At 36.1% G+C, this 20,119-nt stretch overlaps 3 protein-coding genes across 3 annotated transcripts; 2 read left to right on the top strand and 1 right to left on the bottom strand.

Moving 5' to 3' along the window:
• The first annotated feature begins 5,231 nt into the window (after positions 1 to 5,231).
• On the top strand, positions 5,232 to 8,375 carry LOC113725650 (uncharacterized). The gene is made up of 3 exons (XM_027248939.2): positions 5,232 to 6,414; positions 7,553 to 7,707; positions 7,826 to 8,375. Exons 1-3 carry the CDS (start codon positions 5,757 to 5,759, stop codon positions 8,078 to 8,080), a joined length of 1,068 nt encoding a protein of 355 aa, XP_027104740.1. The 5' UTR covers positions 5,232 to 5,756; the 3' UTR covers positions 8,081 to 8,375.
• Positions 8,376 to 11,825: 3,450 nt separating this feature from the next.
• LOC113725651 (ribonuclease H2 subunit A-like) lies at positions 11,826 to 15,645 on the top strand. The gene is made up of 8 exons (XM_027248941.2): positions 11,826 to 12,026; positions 12,169 to 12,240; positions 12,962 to 13,085; positions 13,169 to 13,256; positions 13,890 to 14,027; positions 14,099 to 14,186; positions 14,279 to 14,399; positions 15,329 to 15,645. Exons 1-8 carry the CDS (start codon positions 11,942 to 11,944, stop codon positions 15,504 to 15,506), a joined length of 894 nt encoding a protein of 297 aa, XP_027104742.1. The 5' UTR covers positions 11,826 to 11,941; the 3' UTR covers positions 15,507 to 15,645.
• Positions 15,646 to 17,181: 1,536 nt separating this feature from the next.
• LOC113725652 (uncharacterized) lies at positions 17,182 to 18,918 on the bottom strand. Its single transcript, XM_027248942.2, has 2 exons — positions 18,742 to 18,918; positions 17,182 to 17,712 (listed from the first exon to the last, which is right to left on the bottom strand). The coding sequence occupies exons 1-2, from the start codon at positions 18,848 to 18,850 to the stop codon at positions 17,345 to 17,347; spliced, it is 477 nt and encodes a 158-aa protein (XP_027104743.1). The 5' UTR covers positions 18,851 to 18,918; the 3' UTR covers positions 17,182 to 17,344.
• Between the last annotated feature and the right edge of the window lie 1,201 nt (positions 18,919 to 20,119).

The following is a 20,119-nucleotide window of genomic DNA, read 5'->3' on the forward strand; positions in this document are numbered from 1 at the left end:
ACTAAGAATATTGAAAGCAATATGCACTTTACTTGTCTTGCGAATCAGGTACTTATTCGATTATGTTGAATTCTTCCTGGATATAAAATTGGATGTCACCTTGTCCCATGCCAGTTGATGGAAGAATGGGAAATATATCTTATGTACAGTTGCTATACTACTAGTTTTGTTTTTCAGAAGTGTATAACGTGAGTTCAAGAGTGTATTTGATAAATTTGAAATTTGAAATTTGAAATATGAATTTATTAAATTACTGAATTGTTCAATATTGAAATACTAACATTTGAGTTTATTCTACATTAAATGATAAATGAGCTCCTCCTTATTTATCTTTTAGAATAAGTTTAGCTTAACAATTCAAAGCCATTTTATTAATTAAGATGCTCTATTTTTAGTTATAAAAAACATTTGAACATAAATATGTTAATATCTTAATCTATTAATTTAAATTATTGAATTGGATTATGAAACAAAGTGTATCATCATTCTACAATCTAAACAAAATATGATCAAAACTACAAGTCCATTTTAACAATGGTAGAGTGAAATTTCAATGGTTTGTTGTTTTCTTGTTAAAAAAGGAAATCTATATCACTGACAAAATAAAAACCATATATATTTACAGCAAAACAAGTTTCATTTGCACAAATTTATTTGTCTGTAATGATTTTCATTTTTGGCATAGCATCACAGCAAGGCAAAGACATTTTTATCCTAAAAACTAATGGACTTTTGTTGTATCTCACCAATAGAAAAGGTCAAATTTACATTTGCTACTAGTCATGGTGCTAATGGTGATTTTTCTATACTTTAAGGGAATTTAGAACCTCCTATTTACAATCCCTTCAACTTAGCACCCAATCCAATCTCTCTCCCACCCTCAACTTTCCTTTATGTAGTTGGCAAATCTTTGTTTACTATTTTTTTCTTTTCTTCCTTTTTTTTTTTTTTTGGCTGTTCTGCTCTTCCTTTTTTAACCCTTTGCATTAATCTCCTTTACAACTTCCATCATATTTTTTTTTGTGTAGGCATCCGGTCCGAGTTATTCTAAAAAACCGGACAATTTAAAACTCGATCAAATCCAATCAAAAATCGGGTTTGACCGGGAAAAAACCGGAAGAACAGGTCCAGTCAAAGCTTTTTTTAAAAAAAGGTCAAACATTTTCAATATTATCTTTTGACCCCTAAATTGTTAAAAATTAGTAATATATCTCAAATATTTCATACTTTATAAATGTTGTCCTAAAATTTGATATTAGTTTTTAATTAAGTCCATAATTTTAATTCTAAACTTGTTAATGTTCATTAAATAGTATAAATTGCTACTTGATTGTTCTAATTTCTTTGTTTTTTCTTGTTAAATATATATTTAAAACATCAAATATATATGAATATACCTTTATTAATATTAACATGCTCTTAGGTATTTTATCTATAATATTTTAATTTTTAAATAATTTTTATTTATGACAACATCTGGTTCCACCCCTATCGAATCCGGCCAAACCCATTGACCCCCTAATCCCTGAGCTCAACCGAATCAATGCCTGGTCCAAGTCTGAAAACATAGATTTTTTTTCTCCTTCACTTCCTAGAGCAATACCATATCTTTGCAAATTCATTTTTCCTGATAAATACAAATCAAGAGTGGTTGGAATTGATGAAAAGTAGTCAGCAAAAGATAAGCAAGCAGTAAGCTGAACGACCATAATTATTGCACTTCTCAACAGATTCCAAACCGAGGAGCAGATTATATCCATATATATCCTCAGCAAATTGATTGCAAACGGATTTAAAACTAATTTTTTTGGTATTAAATATTTTTCATTGCTGGCCCGAGATTTAGAGGCTCCTGTCATTAAACAGCAAATATGCAAGTCATAATTTGCTTTCCATATTGCTAAAGGGTCCACTTGAATTTATGGTACTTACCCTATTAGCTTGTGAGTAATGATGACTAAGGAGTAAGGAGTTATGAAGTATTAATTCTTGAATTAAGTGACACTTAAATTGTTGCTAAAATCATAGGAAATAAGTAGGTAATATCTTTTTACCATGGTAAGTGTTTTTTCACCTTTGTTGTTTTCCTTGTGATTTCCACCTACTTGGCATCAAAAAAATGTTTCTTCTTTTGTTATTGACATTTTAAGTTTAATATCATAATGAATAGATCCTGGCCTTTAGCTTTCATCATTGTTTTACATGAACCGTGTAGATGAAATGAATAATAAGTGACTCTTTTGCCAAAGAATCCTTCAATTTGTTTGTACCAAACTTGCTTCTTGTTGGACAAAAATTATCGCTGTAAAGATAAATTTCTTGAGAAGTTATTAGTTTGATACAAGTGCTTTTATTTATTTTTTTTACGCAGAAAGTCTTAAACTAGAAGCTCTTACCTACAAGTCCGTTGACCTTATCCTCCAAGTCAACTCTTCGCGAACTTAATACAAGCTCTCAAAATGCTCAAATTGTAAATTTAGAGCCACCCATGATTATCCTTACCAGGAAAAAAGAAAAAGCTCTAATTGTCAAGTTGTTATGTCTTGGGCTTTTCGGGCCTGTTCTATGGGCAACGTAACATTTTTTGGTACTTGTGCGAGAGATGCATGCGAGTCCTAGGTAGACAAAAATGATGGGTCACAAATATCTCGAGTACAACAACTTTGAGCCCAAAATGAAACTTGATCGTTACCACCTGCCCTTTTACCGTACAACATCTGCCAGAAATCCCCGAAACCCCATTAGAGGCCTGACGGCCAGAGGCTGTGGGCTGATATGGAAAGTCCTTTGTTCCTTTAAACCAAAAAAAAAAAGGAAAAGAGAAAAAAAAAAGTATCACGGTATTAAATTTGTATTGCCAAAAAAGAAAAAAAGAAAAAAGGATCTACTAGCTTTTTTCAAATTATCCTCGAGAAATAGCAGAGGCGGACGCAGAATGCATCTTGAATGTAATTTTAGATTAGCAACTTTGTGCTTAATTTCAACTTAGAATGTTTTATTTAATCCAATTCATCTATGTGAAATGTACATTAACCAATATGACGTGGAAATAGAATAGATTTAACCAGTAGGAATAGCAAAAAAAAAAAAAAAAAATTAAATGCATGGTTCAAATTCTTCGCTTATGACTTAATCAAAGCTCGGCAAATATTCCCACGTTTACTTCATTCAGCATCATTTGATTCAAATTTGGTAGTCCCCACTTTAGAACGTTGCTTTAAATAAGGTTTGCGGGTGTCCTTTCATGATTCATCACTTGAGGTTTACGTGTGGACATTGGGCTTATATGGATGGTAAAATTCTCAATATCATATTTGGTTGTTTTTCAAGTCTCGTAGATTTGGTTAATGTGCATGGAACAGCAAGACGAATCAATGCTTGGCTTCATAAATCATCATCATTATTTTGTAAATACAACATCGGCCAAAAAAAAAAAAAAAAAGAAACTTCTATGGATGCTATTATTGTCAGGGTTAATTTCACTTTGCACCTTTTAACTATATCTCGAAATTTCACTTTAATCATTGAATTTCAAAACGGGATATTTTTTAGGCTCTAAATTATAAATTTTGTACTAAATCTGATACGTTTGAGTGTATATCATATTAAGTGATAAGTGAATAGTTTACCACTTATTTTTAGAAGTAGATTTTGTCTAGAAAATTCTGTGCCATTTAATTAATTCAAATATTCTATTTTTTGTCATCAGACACGTCTAAACATGTTAAAATTTGAAATCAATATAAATGTCAAATCGAGTTATCAAACAGAGTCTAAGTAAGATCGTCAAGAAAGTATGATAGATTTTATACTTAAATGAGTATATCGTAGGGATTAAAATGGAATAAATTTTATATTTCAGAGATTAAAGTGTTGTGAATTTTATACTTTGAGACCAACATGAGACAGATTTATATTTTAAAAATTAAAGTGTTCTGTATTGTATTAAAGTTTAGAGATCTAATCAGAATTCGGGTGCAAAGTGAAACTAACCCCTCTTGCACATGCTGCAAAGGTCACGTGCATGGCTGGTCAACCTGTTAGGCTTCCCTCCACACTCCATAAACATTTCCATATTGCTTCTTGATGAAGTGCGTCGATTATTACGTACTGTATTAATTAATCTTTGATAGTACCATAGTGAATCTGGTCGCATCCTAAGCTAAGACGGGATAACTCCAAATTTACTAAATTCGCGTCTTACTCCTTAATTTAGACCACACACACACACACACACATATATATATAGTCTTGAAATTGATTCTCTTTGTTGGATCGTATATGAGTTCTTGCTTGATCGCATGCACAATCTTTCAACTAAGGCCATGCTTGGATTACTTGTTTCCCTTAAAAAATATTGTCATTTTCCGTGATCACATTTCCCTATTACTTTTTTTCCTCACATATATCAAATCGCTACAGTATTTTTTTCACAAAAAAATGAAGGAAAATGCAATCCAAACCCAACCTAAATTTTCGGTATCAATTTTAGTTCTAGCTACATAGGTTATACTTTCTTGATCTAATTGGGGTAGGATCATCTTCTTTTTGTGTCAACATAAATCTATTTAGACACCTATATTGCTTTAGTAGGACAATAAAAGAAAATAAGGTGGCAATTGGGATCCGACACGTTACCCGAAAGAGTGGCTTCGCCATTGTCTATCTCTCATGATGGAGGCAGAGATTTGGATAAAAGTCTCTCTCGTATTCTCCATCTAAATCTGACAGACTTTTCTCATAATCTCATGTTAGAAACCAGTCCCACATTTTAATCAAAGAAAAATAAAATAAAATAAAATCTTCTTTGCAATCCCTTAAATTTAGCACAGAATTTGTAAAAAGTCTTCCACTCGATGTAACGGGCAAAATGTCTTAAAACAATTGGCAATTGCTTACAGACATGTCACAACACCGCCAGTCACCAACCATTTGAGAGGCCCCAGCGGAGGAGCGTTGAGGTCGTCTAGCAATCAGCAACTGAAATTTTTCCTCCCTTCCTTGAAATCTTGATCTATCCCCCGGCCCCTCTCAATTTTCAACATTCAATTATGTAGGAATGCAACCTCCCACTTTTTGATAATAAACAATAATAATGATTCTATCCCTTCAAAATCAAGCATCTTTATTATATGTTCTTCTTATATACCCGTTACTAGTAAATGTATATTCTACCAACGAAATAAATGATTATTAACGAGTCAATGTGTATTGCCCAAAGTATAAAATGAGTACTCCATTACCGAAAGAACGCCTCTGCATGTCGATATGAGCTACAGGCTATAGCTATATGGTCACATGACCTCTCTACTCTCCGGTCTCCTCCCTCCTCCCTCCTCCTCTCAGTTTCAGATCATTCCTTTTCTTTTTACTTGTTAGTTGTTGCACAGAAATCTTATAGATCCTCCAAGCTCTATTCGCTGGGCTTTGTACTTTCTACATTTTACACCACCCCACCCCCCCCCCCCCCTCTCTCTCTCTCTCTTTCTCTTATTTCCACCAAAGACTTTGGAATTGTCATTTTCACTTCTGTTAATCACTGTTTCATCTGTCTCTCGTATAATCCTTGGCTCTAAAGCAACAATAATGGCGTACTAGTACAGTAAAAGAGCACCCCCCCAAGGCCCAAGCAAAATCTCCTCTACCCTCCGTTGGTTGCTACTAATTCTTCCTGACCCTCGTTGCCTTTCCTTCCATTCAACCACAAAAAAAGGCATCATTTTTTCCCCTGTAAAGAAAATCTGCTGTACTGGAAAATGGGAAATTGTTCTGGAACCCAGAAGAAATCAACCGCAGAAATCATCCCATCTGAGCTGTTTAGTAAAGGAGGAGCCCAGACCCAGAAGAAATCCACCCTTGAAAGTATCCCAATCCCTTTCCCATCTGAGCTGGTTAGTAAGACCCCCCCAGTCGTCAAGCTGTACGGACCACCCAACAGCACCGCCACATTTTACATAAGATTTGCCATTCTCTACAAGCCCGTGTCATTGCAGTACACTCCCTCTGAAATAGTCGAGTCCCCGGTTTTGTACTGCGACTCCGACGTTGTATCGGGGTCGGCGGAGGAGATATTTCGGTACTTGGACTGGAAGTTCCCGGAGCCGGCATTGTTGGTGGGGAGAGATGGGAAGCATGTGAATTCGTTCGGTTGGTTCGATAAGACGACGCCGTTGGTGGTGTGGGTGGTGAATCTGCAGCACAGGAGTATGATGTGGCACTTGGAGAGGATGGTGAGGTGGGGGGAGGACTTGGCGGCGCGCGGTGGCCGGACCAAAGGGGACGCGGCGATGGGGAGTCCGAGGATGGAGATGAACAAGTTTGGGAGGAATTATGGGCAGCTGATGGAGGTGATGCTGGAGCATGCTCGGATGGAGGAGAGAGTTGTCTTTCCCATATTGGATAAAGCTGATCGAGGTACTAATTGGTGGTTAGTAGAGATTTAGTAGTTATTTATGGGTTAATCTTCAATTATTTTGCGTAATTTTGAAGTTTAGTTGAATTTTTTTTTTAGGGGACTGGGGCTGTATTTAGTAAATTTGGGAGCTGATGGAACAGGATTTGTGGGAACAAACCTTTCTATTTTGGTGTTAATTTAGGAGCTTGAGAAATAATGCTTGGCCATACTAAGGAAAAGTGAGAAAGAGAAGGGCCAACGACTGGTCCAGCTCATGAAGAGATAGTTGTAGCGCTACTTATTCTTACTGCATTGTCGTTGAAGGTTCATATTTTAGATGGATGAAATGAAGATCAGTTGGCTTTTTTACTGAATTTAAGACTAGCAGATTCTTGTTTATCTCTTTAAATTTGTGGTCAAGGCTCAAAGTAAATGCAGTATGAAGGCAAATACGCATGCAGAATAGTACTCATTAAGTTTCTATTTTCTGCATTACTATTTTTTGTGCATTTATGCAAGATTAAATTACTTCTGTGGTCGTACTCTCTGGTTGCAAATTGCTTTCTTGTTCGCTAACAAAAGTGGTGAGTTAGTTTATCAGCACTGGGTTGATGTCTGTCGATTGGTAGATGATTTTCAAGTACTAGTGAAAAAAATCTCAGAGATTGAGATTTTGAAGGAAATTGCAATGGAGGGTATCTGAAATTGCATGTGCTTTTACTACCGTTTGGAGAACAAGGGAAGAAAGTTTACATTTCTATATCTATGGTAGCTTCACTGGTATCAGATCTGCATTTCACTTTTGCATCATGAACAAAACTTCAATTACATCTTAGAACCAATTCTTTGGAATACTGGTTTTTTTTTTAAAAAAAAAAAACAAATGAAGAAAAAACTAAATAAGGATTATATTAAGGTATGACTTGTGGAAATTGTGCATGTAATAGAAAGAAGAAAAGATCTACTGCCATTAGTAAGTTTGAAATAGACAAAATGAACGAAACTTGGGATTTATACAGCAAAACGTTATAAACATGTTAAAACATTGATTGCTGCGTGTGCAGATAATGAAGGTGACTTGTCTGTCAATGTCCAAGCTGGTTAGTGAATATGGGTTTCTACCAAAATTATGATTTTCTCGGGCATGTAATTATGCAGGATTGTCCAAAGCTGCGAATGAAGAACATGCAAGGGACCTGCCTATAATGAATGGCATCAAAGAAGATATCAAGTCTATTGGTGTTCTGGATTTGGGAAGCCCTGTCTACCAAGAGGCCCTCTTCAACCTTGCTAACCGGTTCAAGATGTTAAAGGTAGGTTCTGCAGTATCTAATTTTGATGTAAAACCATCCAGACATCGCTTTCTACATTCACTTTGCCACCACTTATTCTGCATTCACGGTATTGATGTGGGATTTCTTATGTTGACAGAATAACTGCCAGCAACATTTTGAGGAGGAGGAGAGGGAATTACTACCATATATGGAAGCAGCAGACATAGGAAAAGTGCAGCAGGGAAAATTACTGGAACAGTGTCTGGAAGCTATGCGTGAGACGCACACTCATCAGTTTCGCTTTTTCTTGGAAGGACTTCTACCTCAGGATGCTGTCCATTACCTGGACATGATAATCAAGTCCAGTGATAACAATCGAGTATCGTTAATGCTCCACTTGATTGTTGAGTAAAGGTTTGGTTCTTTGTTTCAATGAAAGATGATGCCCAATCCAATTGCTCGGGTGGTTGAAGGCAGCCTCATACTATGGAAAAGTAGCCAGCATCTACCCACTCTGGCTTTCTGCTTTTTAACCAGAGCAAAGTGTTCTCCTTCTATCTAGTTTGATCCGCTTTACACATGTGGCCTGCCCTTTCCAAGTTTGTATGATTAGTAGTGGGCAAAATTAGATATCAGAAGTGTAAGTTTTGTAACCAGCTTAGACCACAATGCAAGGAAATGTATATTATGGCTGTTTTTCGTGCTTACGTTGCTTCTGCGAAGATTTGATGCAGTAATCAAATGCTATGGGCTTTGCTTCCATGTCTATCAAAGTATCGCAGAAAGCATAACCAGTCTTGAAATACAGAATATACGAGTGAATGAAGAAAAGTAGCGTATTGCTCGAAAGTCTGGACTCAACTCGCAAAGAGCATACATACCCATGATGTTCTTGGGTGTCCATCTTTAGCCTTTTTCTTATCCTCCCGTCTTTTTGCTTTCTCTTTCACATTCTTCAAGTGCAAGACTGCAACGCAGCAATCTCATAGCCCTACTTGGCATTGGATTTTATGATCATTGTCATTTTGTAACCAAGGCGCTTGTAACTCTTGCCATTCTTTTTTTTTTTCCTTAAAACAATAAGTGATTTTATGGATTAACTTAAACTTTACAAGATCAAGTAAAAGTTCGATAAGCACTATACAACCAGTGCACTATGGCACCGAGGAAACTATTCTATCACTTGAAATTTTCGGTTACATATTTTCTATGCCAACTCAATGTCACCTATAATATTGTTCATTCTACTAGGACTGGCACTAACAAAATACTGGTCTTTTACTTTGACTTCCGCATTGGAACGAGAAGCTGGTGCTTGTTTGAGAGTCACGATATATACAGCAACTTCTGCATTTCCATTATCCTGACACCAACTGCACCCAATAAACATCCCCAAACACATCATTACTACGATTAACACTTTATTAACTTCGCCAGCAGGTCCATCACCCCTCATTATAACTAGCTACCTTCTACCCAATACACCTAGAATAGTTCCAAGAAAAGAAACTATGGAACTAGAATCAAGAGGAACTCCTTCATTAATGCCTCCAATGTAAGCTCAAGCCAAAATTGCTGCTGTCTTTTTCCAGCCGGTGTACTAAAACAAGTTCTAGCAACAACAAAAGGCAAAATGGAGGAGAACCCACAAAGCAAAAGAGACGCCTTTTGGTTATTTCACCCAAAAATGGCTAGCTGTAAAGATAAACTAGCATATTACTGAGGCCCAATTGAGCGTCCGAAGGAGTGGATCCAATCTTCTTTCTCCGTCTTCGAATTAGCCACGAAATACATGGTATTCCCGCTAGTGGAGAGCTCGAAAGAGTAGGGTTTGTTGAGGGCGTCCTCGGCGCCTTTGACGGTGAGGCAATTGACAGTGGAGATGACGCCACGTGGAATGGCGGAGCTGATGGAGGAATCAAAAGGACGACGTCGTTGAAGTGTGGACCTCATCGGAAACAGCTAACAATATAGCTGAAAGAATTTCTAGCAGCTGTACGAGTCACCATTTAGGAATTTTTAGATCACTAGTTTCAGGGAATTTTCTCTTTTTGGCTTTTTCAAAGCAATCAACGACAAAAAGAGTTCCACTGCAATTTTGTTTGAAGGCAATCATCGTTGAAAGTATTGGTATATGAATTAGACGGTTGGTTAATTTTGGTTCAAAGTTTTAGAGGTAGAGAAAACTTGTGTTAAGTCAAATCAATTTGAATTATTAAAAAATTAAAGTGTAAATAATAACAGGACACTTGACATAATGTCATAGGTGATATTGAATTGACATAGAAAACATGTTACCGAGAATCTCAAGTGCTATTCTATTTGCTAGTATTTGTTTCGCCTTTTCCATTGTAAAGTGTTACAAGGAACTATTCTGAAAAGAAATACTTCTACTCATAATAATGCGAATGGACTGATAGCATTCGTCTAACCCAAACATCCCAGCAGCCCAATAATGTGGAAACCCAATTTGTTCACATCATTAACCAAGTTCAATACGTGGCCAGTGTAAGACTGACGGGCTTAGCCCTTAAACCTTTTTTTTTTTTTTCCTGAAATGATAGCCATAACTGTTATATAATCTATTATATCCTATATTAAGGGGAGAAAGAGGACTTAAAGAGACTAAGGGTAACTCGAAAAGGACTAAACTATCACCAGACCATACGGTGATTTTTAAATAGAGCCACTTAATGTGATAATTGATAGGAGTCAAGGTTTAAACCCTTGATCTCTCACCCCACCAAACTTTAATACTTTGAATGTGTTTAGCCTTTAAAACTCAATTAGTGCAAAAATTGTGCAAGGATTTTATGAAAACATGTACAACAAACCATTAAACGATAGACAATGTTTTGAAAATCGAACCGGACAGACGGGTTCGACCGGTTGAATCGTGAATCGATCATGGCACCGGTCCGGTTCTATGTTAAGGTTAACCATGCTAGAAAACCGGTCCAATCGTGAAACCATCGAAACCGGATTGAACCGATTTTTTTGGTTTTCTCTAGTTTTTTTTTTTTTTTAACGTTTTGCAAAATTTAACTTTCAAAATTCGAACTCATGACCTTTGTAATAGAAGAACAATATAGTAACTGTTGCACTATCACATCTTATTAATTTTTTTATAACTTATTTATATAAAACAAACACTCATATTTCTTTTTTTCATTTTTTTTAACAAAATCTCATTCTCTCATGGTTCTTTCTTTTTAATTTTCAACTTTCTCTCTCTCTCTCTCTCTCTCTTTTTCTCTTTCTCTCTATTCTCTTTTCTTTTGTCACTTCCTTTTTAATCAAACATCTTTATTTTTAATTTATTGATGTTTTCTTACATCTTTTAATTTTATTTTTGTCCATTAAATTAAAAAAATTAAAAAAGAATTATTTTTTAATCCAAATTATTTAATGGCACAACCACTTACTTTTATCTTATTTTTTTTGCTTATCAAGTTTGCATTTTTATTTTCGATTCTCTTGACTTCTTTTGAACTCCAAACTTTCTTTTTTAAATTGCAATTTCTAAATCCCAAAACGTAAATTAAAATTAAAATTCACAATGTCTAAATTCTCATAGACGCGAATTTTGTATAATTTCAAAATATTGTGATATTTTTGGGTTGGATTTAAGATTTTTTGGTAGATATAATTGAAATTGAGATGAAATTTATTTGTTTTAACTTATAATTCAAAAACAAATAATTTATTTTTAAAAATCCAAGTTATTCAAAAATAGTAAACTTTTCATCATGTAAAGTATTAAATTAGTCCACTACATGTCTTATTTTGTACATATATATATTTATATAAATTATTTTTTTAAAAATTCATTGAACCAAGGTTAAATCAGTCTGACCTGTTGAATCTCGACCCTTTTACTTCACCGATTCAATTAACGGTCCAGTTTTTAAAATATTGACGACAGATGAACATGGTACAAGCCTCTAATGCAATGCGGTTGAATTAGTTCTGTAAATTTATTATTACCATATCTATATCACATATTGTCGATATATTTGTTTATATCATTATTATAATTTTTAATATATTTTTTTATTTTTCTAATTATTTTTTTTATCTCACATCTATCTATCATATCACAAAAAATACTACAGTAAAAATATCTCAAATAATTTACGATCGAAACAAACCTTGCTTCCGCAAAGTGACAGGGAGTTCTGGCGGAAATTGTTGTCCGCGCGCAAAAGCCAGTCCAACGGATATCGGGCGACGAGTGGGAAGAGCTGGAGAAGGAACGGCCGCCCCCACCCAGATGAGATCGGAAGCAGCTCTGCCGAAATGGGCATCGAAGCCTTGCATGATGGGAATCGATGAAGCTGGCCGCGGCCCTGTTTTAGGTGCTTCTTTTTTCAACTCCCTCCCTATTTTCTGCCTTTCAAATTCCACTCTTTCAGCTTACAAGATAACTCCAATAGCCTTCTCTCTCTCCCCCCCCCCCCCCCCCCCCCCCTTTTTTCTCAAACAAAAATACCTTTACAGGACCTATGGTTTATGGATGCGTGTACTGTGCTTGCTCATATCAGAAGGCGCTTTCCACATTGAACTTTGCAGGTTACTCTGTCAAACCCTTTTCTTGATATTGCTCCATATGTGTTCCAATTGATTCCCTTTTCAATATTTTGCTCAAATCCTCAATATTTAGATTGTTGGCATTTTTGAGGTCGTGACCCTTTGATCAAAGGCTGCATTTGGTTATTTACTACTATTTTGACTACCATATTTTAGTTGAATTAAGCTGTATTGACTGATGGGTGTCATGGGAGGAAAGGGTGCCAGAAGAGACCCTTTCCCGAGGGAGTTGAGAAAAATTGCTGATGAAATTATTGAAAAAAGTAGAGAGACGAATTTGCAGGTACTGTTATTTCCACATACATAACAGGTGTTTGAGAATACCACTTAGTGACAGTTATTCCTACGTCAACATCTTAAACTAGTGCTCAATACCGCTCTTCTAATTATATGTGGTTGGAGGCGCGTGGAGGTGGGGGGTGTTTGTCAAGTACAGTGCTCCATTGTTCTCAATTTAGCAAAATTTGGAGCGATGCCTAGAGATCAGTTAAGTCCACAAGCATGGGTCTAGAAATCGGCAATGTGTCTGAAGAAATTAAATGGTAATATCTTAATGAAACAGAAAATAACTTCTGAAGTAGAAGTTTTTGCCCTTAGAGATATTTTCTGTTCGTTTTTGCTGGCAAAGGTTTCTTCAAGTGCTATTAGCTTCAGAGCAAATATTATTGTCATTATCACATTCATATGCTCCTTCCTCATGCAGATTCAAAAACTTTGAAAGAAGAAAAGAGGGAGGAGTTATTTGAGAATCTGAAAACTGATGAATCCATTGGTTGGGCTGTGGATGTGATAGATCCAAGGGAGCTCTCCTCTAAAATGTTAAAGAAGTAAGAGTTGACCTTTTTCTGTTTTACCCTAGCTAACTGAAGCTGTTTGGTTGATGCTACTGATGCTGTTTAATCTTTAACAGACATAAAATAAACCTGAACGAAATATCACATGATTCTGCCATTGGCCTCGTCAGCAGAGTGCTCAACCTGGGTGTTCTTCTTACTGAGGTAAAAGTTCTCTATTTCAGAATATGTATGTTTTTAATGCTTTTAAGCGCATTATTTAAGGCAATAGAGATTGGAATTTGAGCTTTTACATTAAATAAACACAATCACAGCAATTAGAGTACATTTGTGCACAATTAAATGACTTTTGGAATGTTCTGAAATTAGTCAATAACTGTTCAATTATCATGGAAGATGAAATGAATTTCTTAAATGATTTTGAATCTGCTGGATTCAAATTATTACCTTGGTGCTCTGGAGTGATTAACTGCCTTTGAGCCATCTCATTTTCTGGGATATAATCCATGAGTCAAATCCTTCTTTTGTGCTACAGCCAAATCTATTCTTAAGGCCTACCCACTCTCTCCTTTTTGAGCCTGTTCAAATCTTGTAGAATCATGGCTATGTGTTTACCTTTGATTATGTAATCAAAACAATACCAGATTGGAGGAATACTTCACTTTCAAGCTTAAGGGATTGTAGACCACGCTGTAATTGAGTTTCCTTTGATTGTTTCAAATCTCACCATGTGATATGACATATTTGGAGGCCAAATTACTCCTGGGCCTTGTGGCCTTAATCAACTGTCTTGATTTCTCAAGAGGTGGAAGTACCTAATTCTGTGAAGTGTTACAGGTCTATGTGGACACAGTGGGAGATGCTGAAAAATACAGGATCAAGCTTTCTGAAAGATTTCCATCAATTAAATTTGTAGTTGCCAAGAAGGCTGATAGTATCTACCCCGTTGTAAGTGGAGCAAGTATAGTTGCAAAGGTGAATCCTTCTCTCTGCCTCAGTTTGAGGTCTCCTTGCATACTTCTCTGGGTCATTATTCTACCTTTCAGGTTACAAGGGATCGAGCATTGCGAGATTGGGTGCTTGATGAAACTGCTGAAAACATGCATAGAAACTTTGGGTCAGGATACCCTGGAGGTATTAATATAACTGTTCTGCTCCATATTGACGCTATATTTTGGTTCTTGCTTTTTCTGGTTAGGGAGCTAAGAGTTTGTTCATCCTTTTAGATCCTGAGACTAAGTCCTGGTTGGATGACCACAAACACTCAGTTTTCGGTTTCCCCACGCTAGTTCGGTTCAGCTGGGGAACTTGCACATCATACTCCAAACATCTTGTTGAAGTATTATGGTGAGACCTTGATCTGAGTTTTTGGTGGATGGCAGTGAGCATGTTTATGCTTCTTTGGCACGTCAGGGCTCTAAAATACTTGTCCAGGTGTCTCTGTGTGTGTGTGTGCATGCACGTGTATGTGTATGTGTACGTATGTCCTTTGTTGTCAAAACTTGGATAAGTGAGTATTTAGCCGAACTATTCATAACATATACCATGATTCTGTAATAAAACTACAAGAAAAACTTGGGGTAGTGTCATTCAAGTTCAATAGGAGTGAAGAATGCTGGCCCCATTTCCATCATGCTGCCAAGCATTAACTAATTGATTAGGTAGCACTTACAGATGAATGTCATGTACCACAAATTATAGAAGCTGCAAACAGCAATAAGGACTGCAATGGACAAACTCTAGGAACTATCCCGGTCTTGAGAATTTCATTTTCTTTTGTCTTTCTTCTCATTGGAATAAGAATAAAAGTCTCATGTGTTCCCTGGATATAAATTAACAGGGTACGTATGTAACGAAAATACTTTGAGAAAGCATCAAGAAAGGTTCATTCTGAACAAGCTGGAGCTGTTCAACCATTTGGTTATTGACCTTAGAGTTAGAACCATGTTTCTACTACTTGAATGTTGTATCCTTTCTATTCATTGATCCAGTAATTTGTGCTCTTCTTACATGGTTTGGACCTCACTAAAATTGAACAATTTTATGATAATTGAAGATGCAATAATTGCACTATGAAGCGTGACTTGATTGAAATTTCTTTAGATGATTTCTCTATATACATCAGCTCTTCACCTGGTTATTGATCCCAGAACCATTTCAGTGTTGGCTTATTAACCCTTTTACATTTCAAAGGTTCATAACAGATGCATGTACACATGGCAGTGTTTTTTTGTGTTTCCTCATCTTTAGAATATATCCTCTTGTTCCTATTTTAGGGAATCTGATGCTGCTGATGAAGATGGTTTATCTGAAAGGACTCGTAAGCGGCAACTAAAGCTAACAAATGTTGGTTTTACTGCATCAAAGAGGAAAAGTGAAGAAATTGAATCAAGTGGTAAAGGACGTTGCAAGTTTTTCCAGGCTCGTAAGCTTGAGCTGCTCTCTGAGTTTTGAAGCTGAGGTTGGTGTATCTCTAATTAGTGATAGCTTTGTTATTCTTGCTCCTTCACGATGTTTTTGTTCCATTGGCTACAACTAACTCCAGTTTATGAAATTGAATAGAATGACGAAGTAGATTTTTAATCTGGCCAAATTGTAGTTGCAAAGGCATCAAAGTGTGTGTTACAGCATAACTAGTTAAATAGGTACTGAATGACAGTGACAGCAGAATAGAAGTCGCTTATAACCTCTTTCAATACTGTTACACCAAAGTAGACTTAAATGGAATCTGGTAACCATGATTTACTTTCTACCTAACAACAATCTTGATACCCTTACTATTATTGCATAAAGTGATGAAATTTCTGAGGCGTCCATGCCACCTGGTTCAAGTTGTCTGCTTCGGTAATTCAATTTAGAAAAGTTAAACAAGGTCTACTCATGGCGATGTCTACTCACTCCATAGACACCCTGCAACACCTGTAAGCATTTTATTAATGTTTACATTTTTTTATTTCAAAACAGCTATCGGCCTATGTTCTTAGCAGTGTGTCTAGACTACCACAAAGTGATACTTTTTTTTTTTTCCTAACAAACATTAACAGACTTATATAAACACTTGATAGTACATGGATTAATTACAAAAAGGGGCCACTACCCTCATTTCCTTCTGTGCTAAATCTATCAGCCATCTTGGGAAATCTTGTTCCCATTCGATATCATGCACTAACTTTAACACCTCAAAGTGATACTAATGCATGTATTAAGTAGATGATAATGTTTGCATCCACAGTATCTGGAGGAAATCATTAAAACCATCTAAACTTAGAATACCATTTAGCTATCAATACAGCTCATAGATGGTAACACTAACTTAAAGAGAAAGTATTCATAGCTTTTTCTGATGATAGATACTTTTACCTGTCTATATCATCTAAGGAACGATTCTCATAAAGTGAAGACTAGGTTCGTAGTATAACACATGAATGTGGCTCCACTTGAATTCTGCTATTGTGATTTACTAGGATTCCCTTTTACCTTTGCTGGACAAGGTTGTATATGTGTTCAAAATTAGTATTTGTTGTGGGATGCCACCAATACAGCATTATCTGGAAAGTGACCATGATTTTCGTCCCCATGTCAAATGGAATCGACACGAGAGGGACGTATGGGCTATACAACTTGTATTTGTTTTCTTTCATATTCCTAGAAACGATTTAAGGCTGCCAAATTTAAGCATCACCTCTTTAGAATCATATCCTACTCTGTCTTTAAAATGTCAGTCTAACAAAAATTGCCCCAGTATCGAAGAATGTTGAATGAAGTGTGTTAAATTACAGTAAGAGTCTGTAGTCTGGCTACGGATGATTTTAGCTTATCTTTATTCGACAAGTACTGTGAAAATTGTTTGGCAGTATTTGTAAGCATTTCTTAGTTTGTTATTTTGCTCCATAAGTTAATGTTGATGAAACGTTGCTTGGAGCTAGAAATATAATTTTCTGTGATACGTGAAAGTCTTTCATTCCACAAGTCCCCATTCCCAGACTAGTCTTCTCTGTTCTTGTGGAAAAAAAAAAATTTTTTTTTTGGCAGCTTTTCCCAGTAAATCTGAAAAGCAACTAAGTTCCTCACTTGGGTTCGTATATTCACAACGCGTAGTTGATGAAAATTGGAGTTCTGAGAGGTAAAATTATGAACGGTCACTTTATTCTGACAAATGCAACTTCTACACACCAAACATGAACGGGAAACTAAAATCCAGGCTTAATATTCAGCCTATCAAAGAAACGAAAGCTAAAACTAGAGAAATTTCACAATGCAAGGGTTCTAGATTTCTCTGTATCAATGCTAGCTCAATACACAAACACGTACGTATTTATCAGAAGGTAAGCCAAGAGAATTGCTGAAAGGGCTGGATATCTTCTGCAACTATGGATACAGCTTCCTGCGCTGTGATGGTTGTTGTTGCGGTGGATATTGGCACCCCCACCAGCGCCATAAGCGGGTATGGCACCTGCGGCTCCCGGCGTGTAAGGGGTGTTTGATCCCCCGCCGCCATTGCCAGCTAGTTGGCCACCGCCCGTTCCTCTGCCGCCAGTGCCAGCAGCATATTGTAACTTCCTCCCATGCCCGTGATGAGCAATCACAGTTTCACCATTTTCGTTGCTGCTAAGGTGTTTCACCTCGCCTTTAGCTTCCACGGTCTTGTGCTCCAACTCAACTGTACCATGCAAACGTTTTTCGAGATGTCGGATCCCACGTACTTAAGATATATTTTTGCAATTCACATTTTCAAGAATTTCAGATGCTAAGCACCAAGCAGTTACGTACCAATGAAGCAATGAACCATAATTCAGTGGCTAATTAATTAACAACGTTAAATTTAGATGGCCGGTACGATTTAAAACTGCTCGCTCACGGGTATGGATGGTGTACCTTTGAATGACCCAACCCAGGAAATTTCCACCAGCACTTTTTGATTGATTCGACTGATGGAATTCTAGTAGCAACAAATAAATCTTTCAAGAAAAAAGCGTGCATGAAAAGACTTTAAACAGTTCAATAATTCATTAAGACCAGAATTTGTGCCAGCAGGATAAAAGGATAAGATGGCATCAAGATATGCAACTAGTTTGCACCAGAGAACTTTATCAAAAGTTGGAAATCAGGAACTTTAATTATATGAGCATCACATAATTGATTAAACTTTCGCATCCACTTTTACAGAAACTTTCTGACCGCATTATGGATCACCTGGGGAACTTACGCAAGGACTTGAAAGGTTTGTACCCCACATCAACAGAACTTTACACTTGAGGAAAAATAATAATCTTAACACTTTTGCAAATATAACTGAAAATATCGAAAATAAAATATGCAAATTCATCAAGTTCGGCTATAACCTGTAAGATGAGCAGCTTTTAGTAGGAAAAAAGGCTCTACCACCGCACCCCCACCCCCCCACCCCCAAAAAAAAAAAAAGAAAAAAAGAAGCAAGCTGCTACATGAGATATAATAAATCATCTGAGTAGCTTGAGATAGCTTCTACCTATGCTAATGAAAGAAAGGAAAGATTAAAAAAGAAGAAGAAGAAAATTGAGACAGCTTTGTCGAACTCTATAATGTCATAGAATTACCCGGGACTTAATTAAAAGATTTATTTCCTGCATGTTCTTAAGCCAGAAGAGAAACACGGAGATGACTGGTCAGAAAAACAAGAAACTAATAAATTGAATAGAAGGAATAATACCGAGAGGCAAGGCGGTTTGTGGAAGACGACCTGAGGATGCTGTAGCCATGGCATGGTAGTAGAAGACAGGCAAGAGTAGTAGCAACATCATCACTTGGTTGGTCCCCATTTTTCGGGTTGCTTTAGTGGCCTGGCCTTGTATGTAAAACCATGTAAGCTGATCAAGAAATGTGCTCGTACCTCAGTCATCGTGGGTATAATTCCTCTTTTATAGAAGAAGTGGCCATCGGTCCTTTTCAACTGCACAGTGCTTCAACTTAGCTTTTTATTTTTTTCCTAAAGTTATATATATATTTTAAGTACTTTAGTACCTACTTAAAAATTTTTTTTTCTCTATTATCTCGCTTTCCTTTTCTCTTAGTTTGTTAATATGTAGTGATGATGGGAAAGAAGTGCATACCGATCTGCAGTTAAATGTGGGCAAGGACCTTCAGAAAGAAGAAGAACAAAATAAAGTTCTCGATAGGGTTATAAACTGGCGAGTAGTTCGGTCAAAAACTTAAATCGGATTCGAATTGATTGAATTCGAGTTAAGTTCGAGTAGATCAATAGGTCTAGTAAGTCGAATTCAAGTATCTAGTAGTAAGACTCGAAAACTTATCGAGTCTTATTGAATTTTTTAATCTAATTCTTTAATATATCATTATTATGAAATTACCTTTGTGGACACAAGATTGGTTGAATTTACGGAATGTTTCAGTGATACGAATTTTTTTGAAGGGCAATAATGTTTTTTTGCTCAAAAATTGTCCAGAAAAATGAAATCTCCAAATCTTCTTGACTTGAATTCGATAAGACTCGCATTGACTCGAGTCTCATGTGAGTTGAACTCGAGTTCTGTAAACAATGCATCGAGCTCGAGTTCGAGTTTCAGTAACATCATTCGCTCGAGTTCGAGTTTCAGTAATACCATTCGCTCGAGTTTGAGTACGATGATACTCAAATTCGACTCGATTACATTCCTAGTTCTTGAACAGTAGAATATTCTCAAAAACTATTTACTATATATTTTTTAAAAAAATTCAAATGGATTGGATATTGACCTATTGTTTATATGAATGGTTACTTTAATTTTTTAAATAAGAATACACGATTTGCAAAATTGTGTAAACAAAATATATTATTATATAAATAAAGTTGTAGTATTTTGATACTATGCATAATAATAAGGTCGTATTTTGTTATATTTTATTTCAAATTACCAAAAAAAAAAAAGAGCAAACATAATTTGACTGTTCCTGTTCAAGTAACAAGTTTAGAACTAGTACAGGATTAATCACAAAAGTCTCTCTAAGGTATAGGGATTGTTTGTATATTTTGCCAAGTGCTACATGACGTGTCAGTTGTTGAGGAACCAAGTAAGGCGGCATTAGATGCA

Source organism: Coffea arabica, chromosome 2c, assembly GCF_036785885.1.
Source record: "Coffea arabica cultivar ET-39 chromosome 2c, Coffea Arabica ET-39 HiFi, whole genome shotgun sequence".
Taxonomy (NCBI): domain Eukaryota; kingdom Viridiplantae; phylum Streptophyta; class Magnoliopsida; order Gentianales; family Rubiaceae; genus Coffea; species Coffea arabica.

Excerpts from the sequence above, each read along its gene's own strand:
- LOC113725650 (XM_027248939.2), top strand. The coding sequence starts at position 5,757 with ATGGGAAATTGTTCTGGAACCCAGAAGAAATCAACCGCAGAAATCATC. Across the intron at positions 6,415-7,552 it reads ATTGGATAAAGCTGATCGAG|GATTGTCCAAAGCTGCGAAT; the intron begins GTACTAATTGGT and ends GTAATTATGCAG. Across the intron at positions 7,708-7,825 it reads ACCGGTTCAAGATGTTAAAG|AATAACTGCCAGCAACATTT; the intron begins GTAGGTTCTGCA and ends TTATGTTGACAG.
- LOC113725652 (XM_027248942.2), bottom strand. The coding sequence starts at position 18,850 with ATGGGGACCAACCAAGTGATGATGTTGCTACTACTCTTGCCTGTCTTC. Across the intron at positions 17,713-18,741 it reads ACAAACCGCCTTGCCTCTCG|TTGAGTTGGAGCACAAGACC; the intron begins GTATTATTCCTT and ends TGCATGGTACAG.
- LOC113725651 (XM_027248941.2), top strand. The coding sequence starts at position 11,942 with ATGAGATCGGAAGCAGCTCTGCCGAAATGGGCATCGAAGCCTTGCATG. Across the intron at positions 12,027-12,168 it reads TGGCCGCGGCCCTGTTTTAG|GACCTATGGTTTATGGATGC; the intron begins GTGCTTCTTTTT and ends ATACCTTTACAG. Across the intron at positions 13,257-13,889 it reads TGGGTGTTCTTCTTACTGAG|GTCTATGTGGACACAGTGGG; the intron begins GTAAAAGTTCTC and ends GAAGTGTTACAG.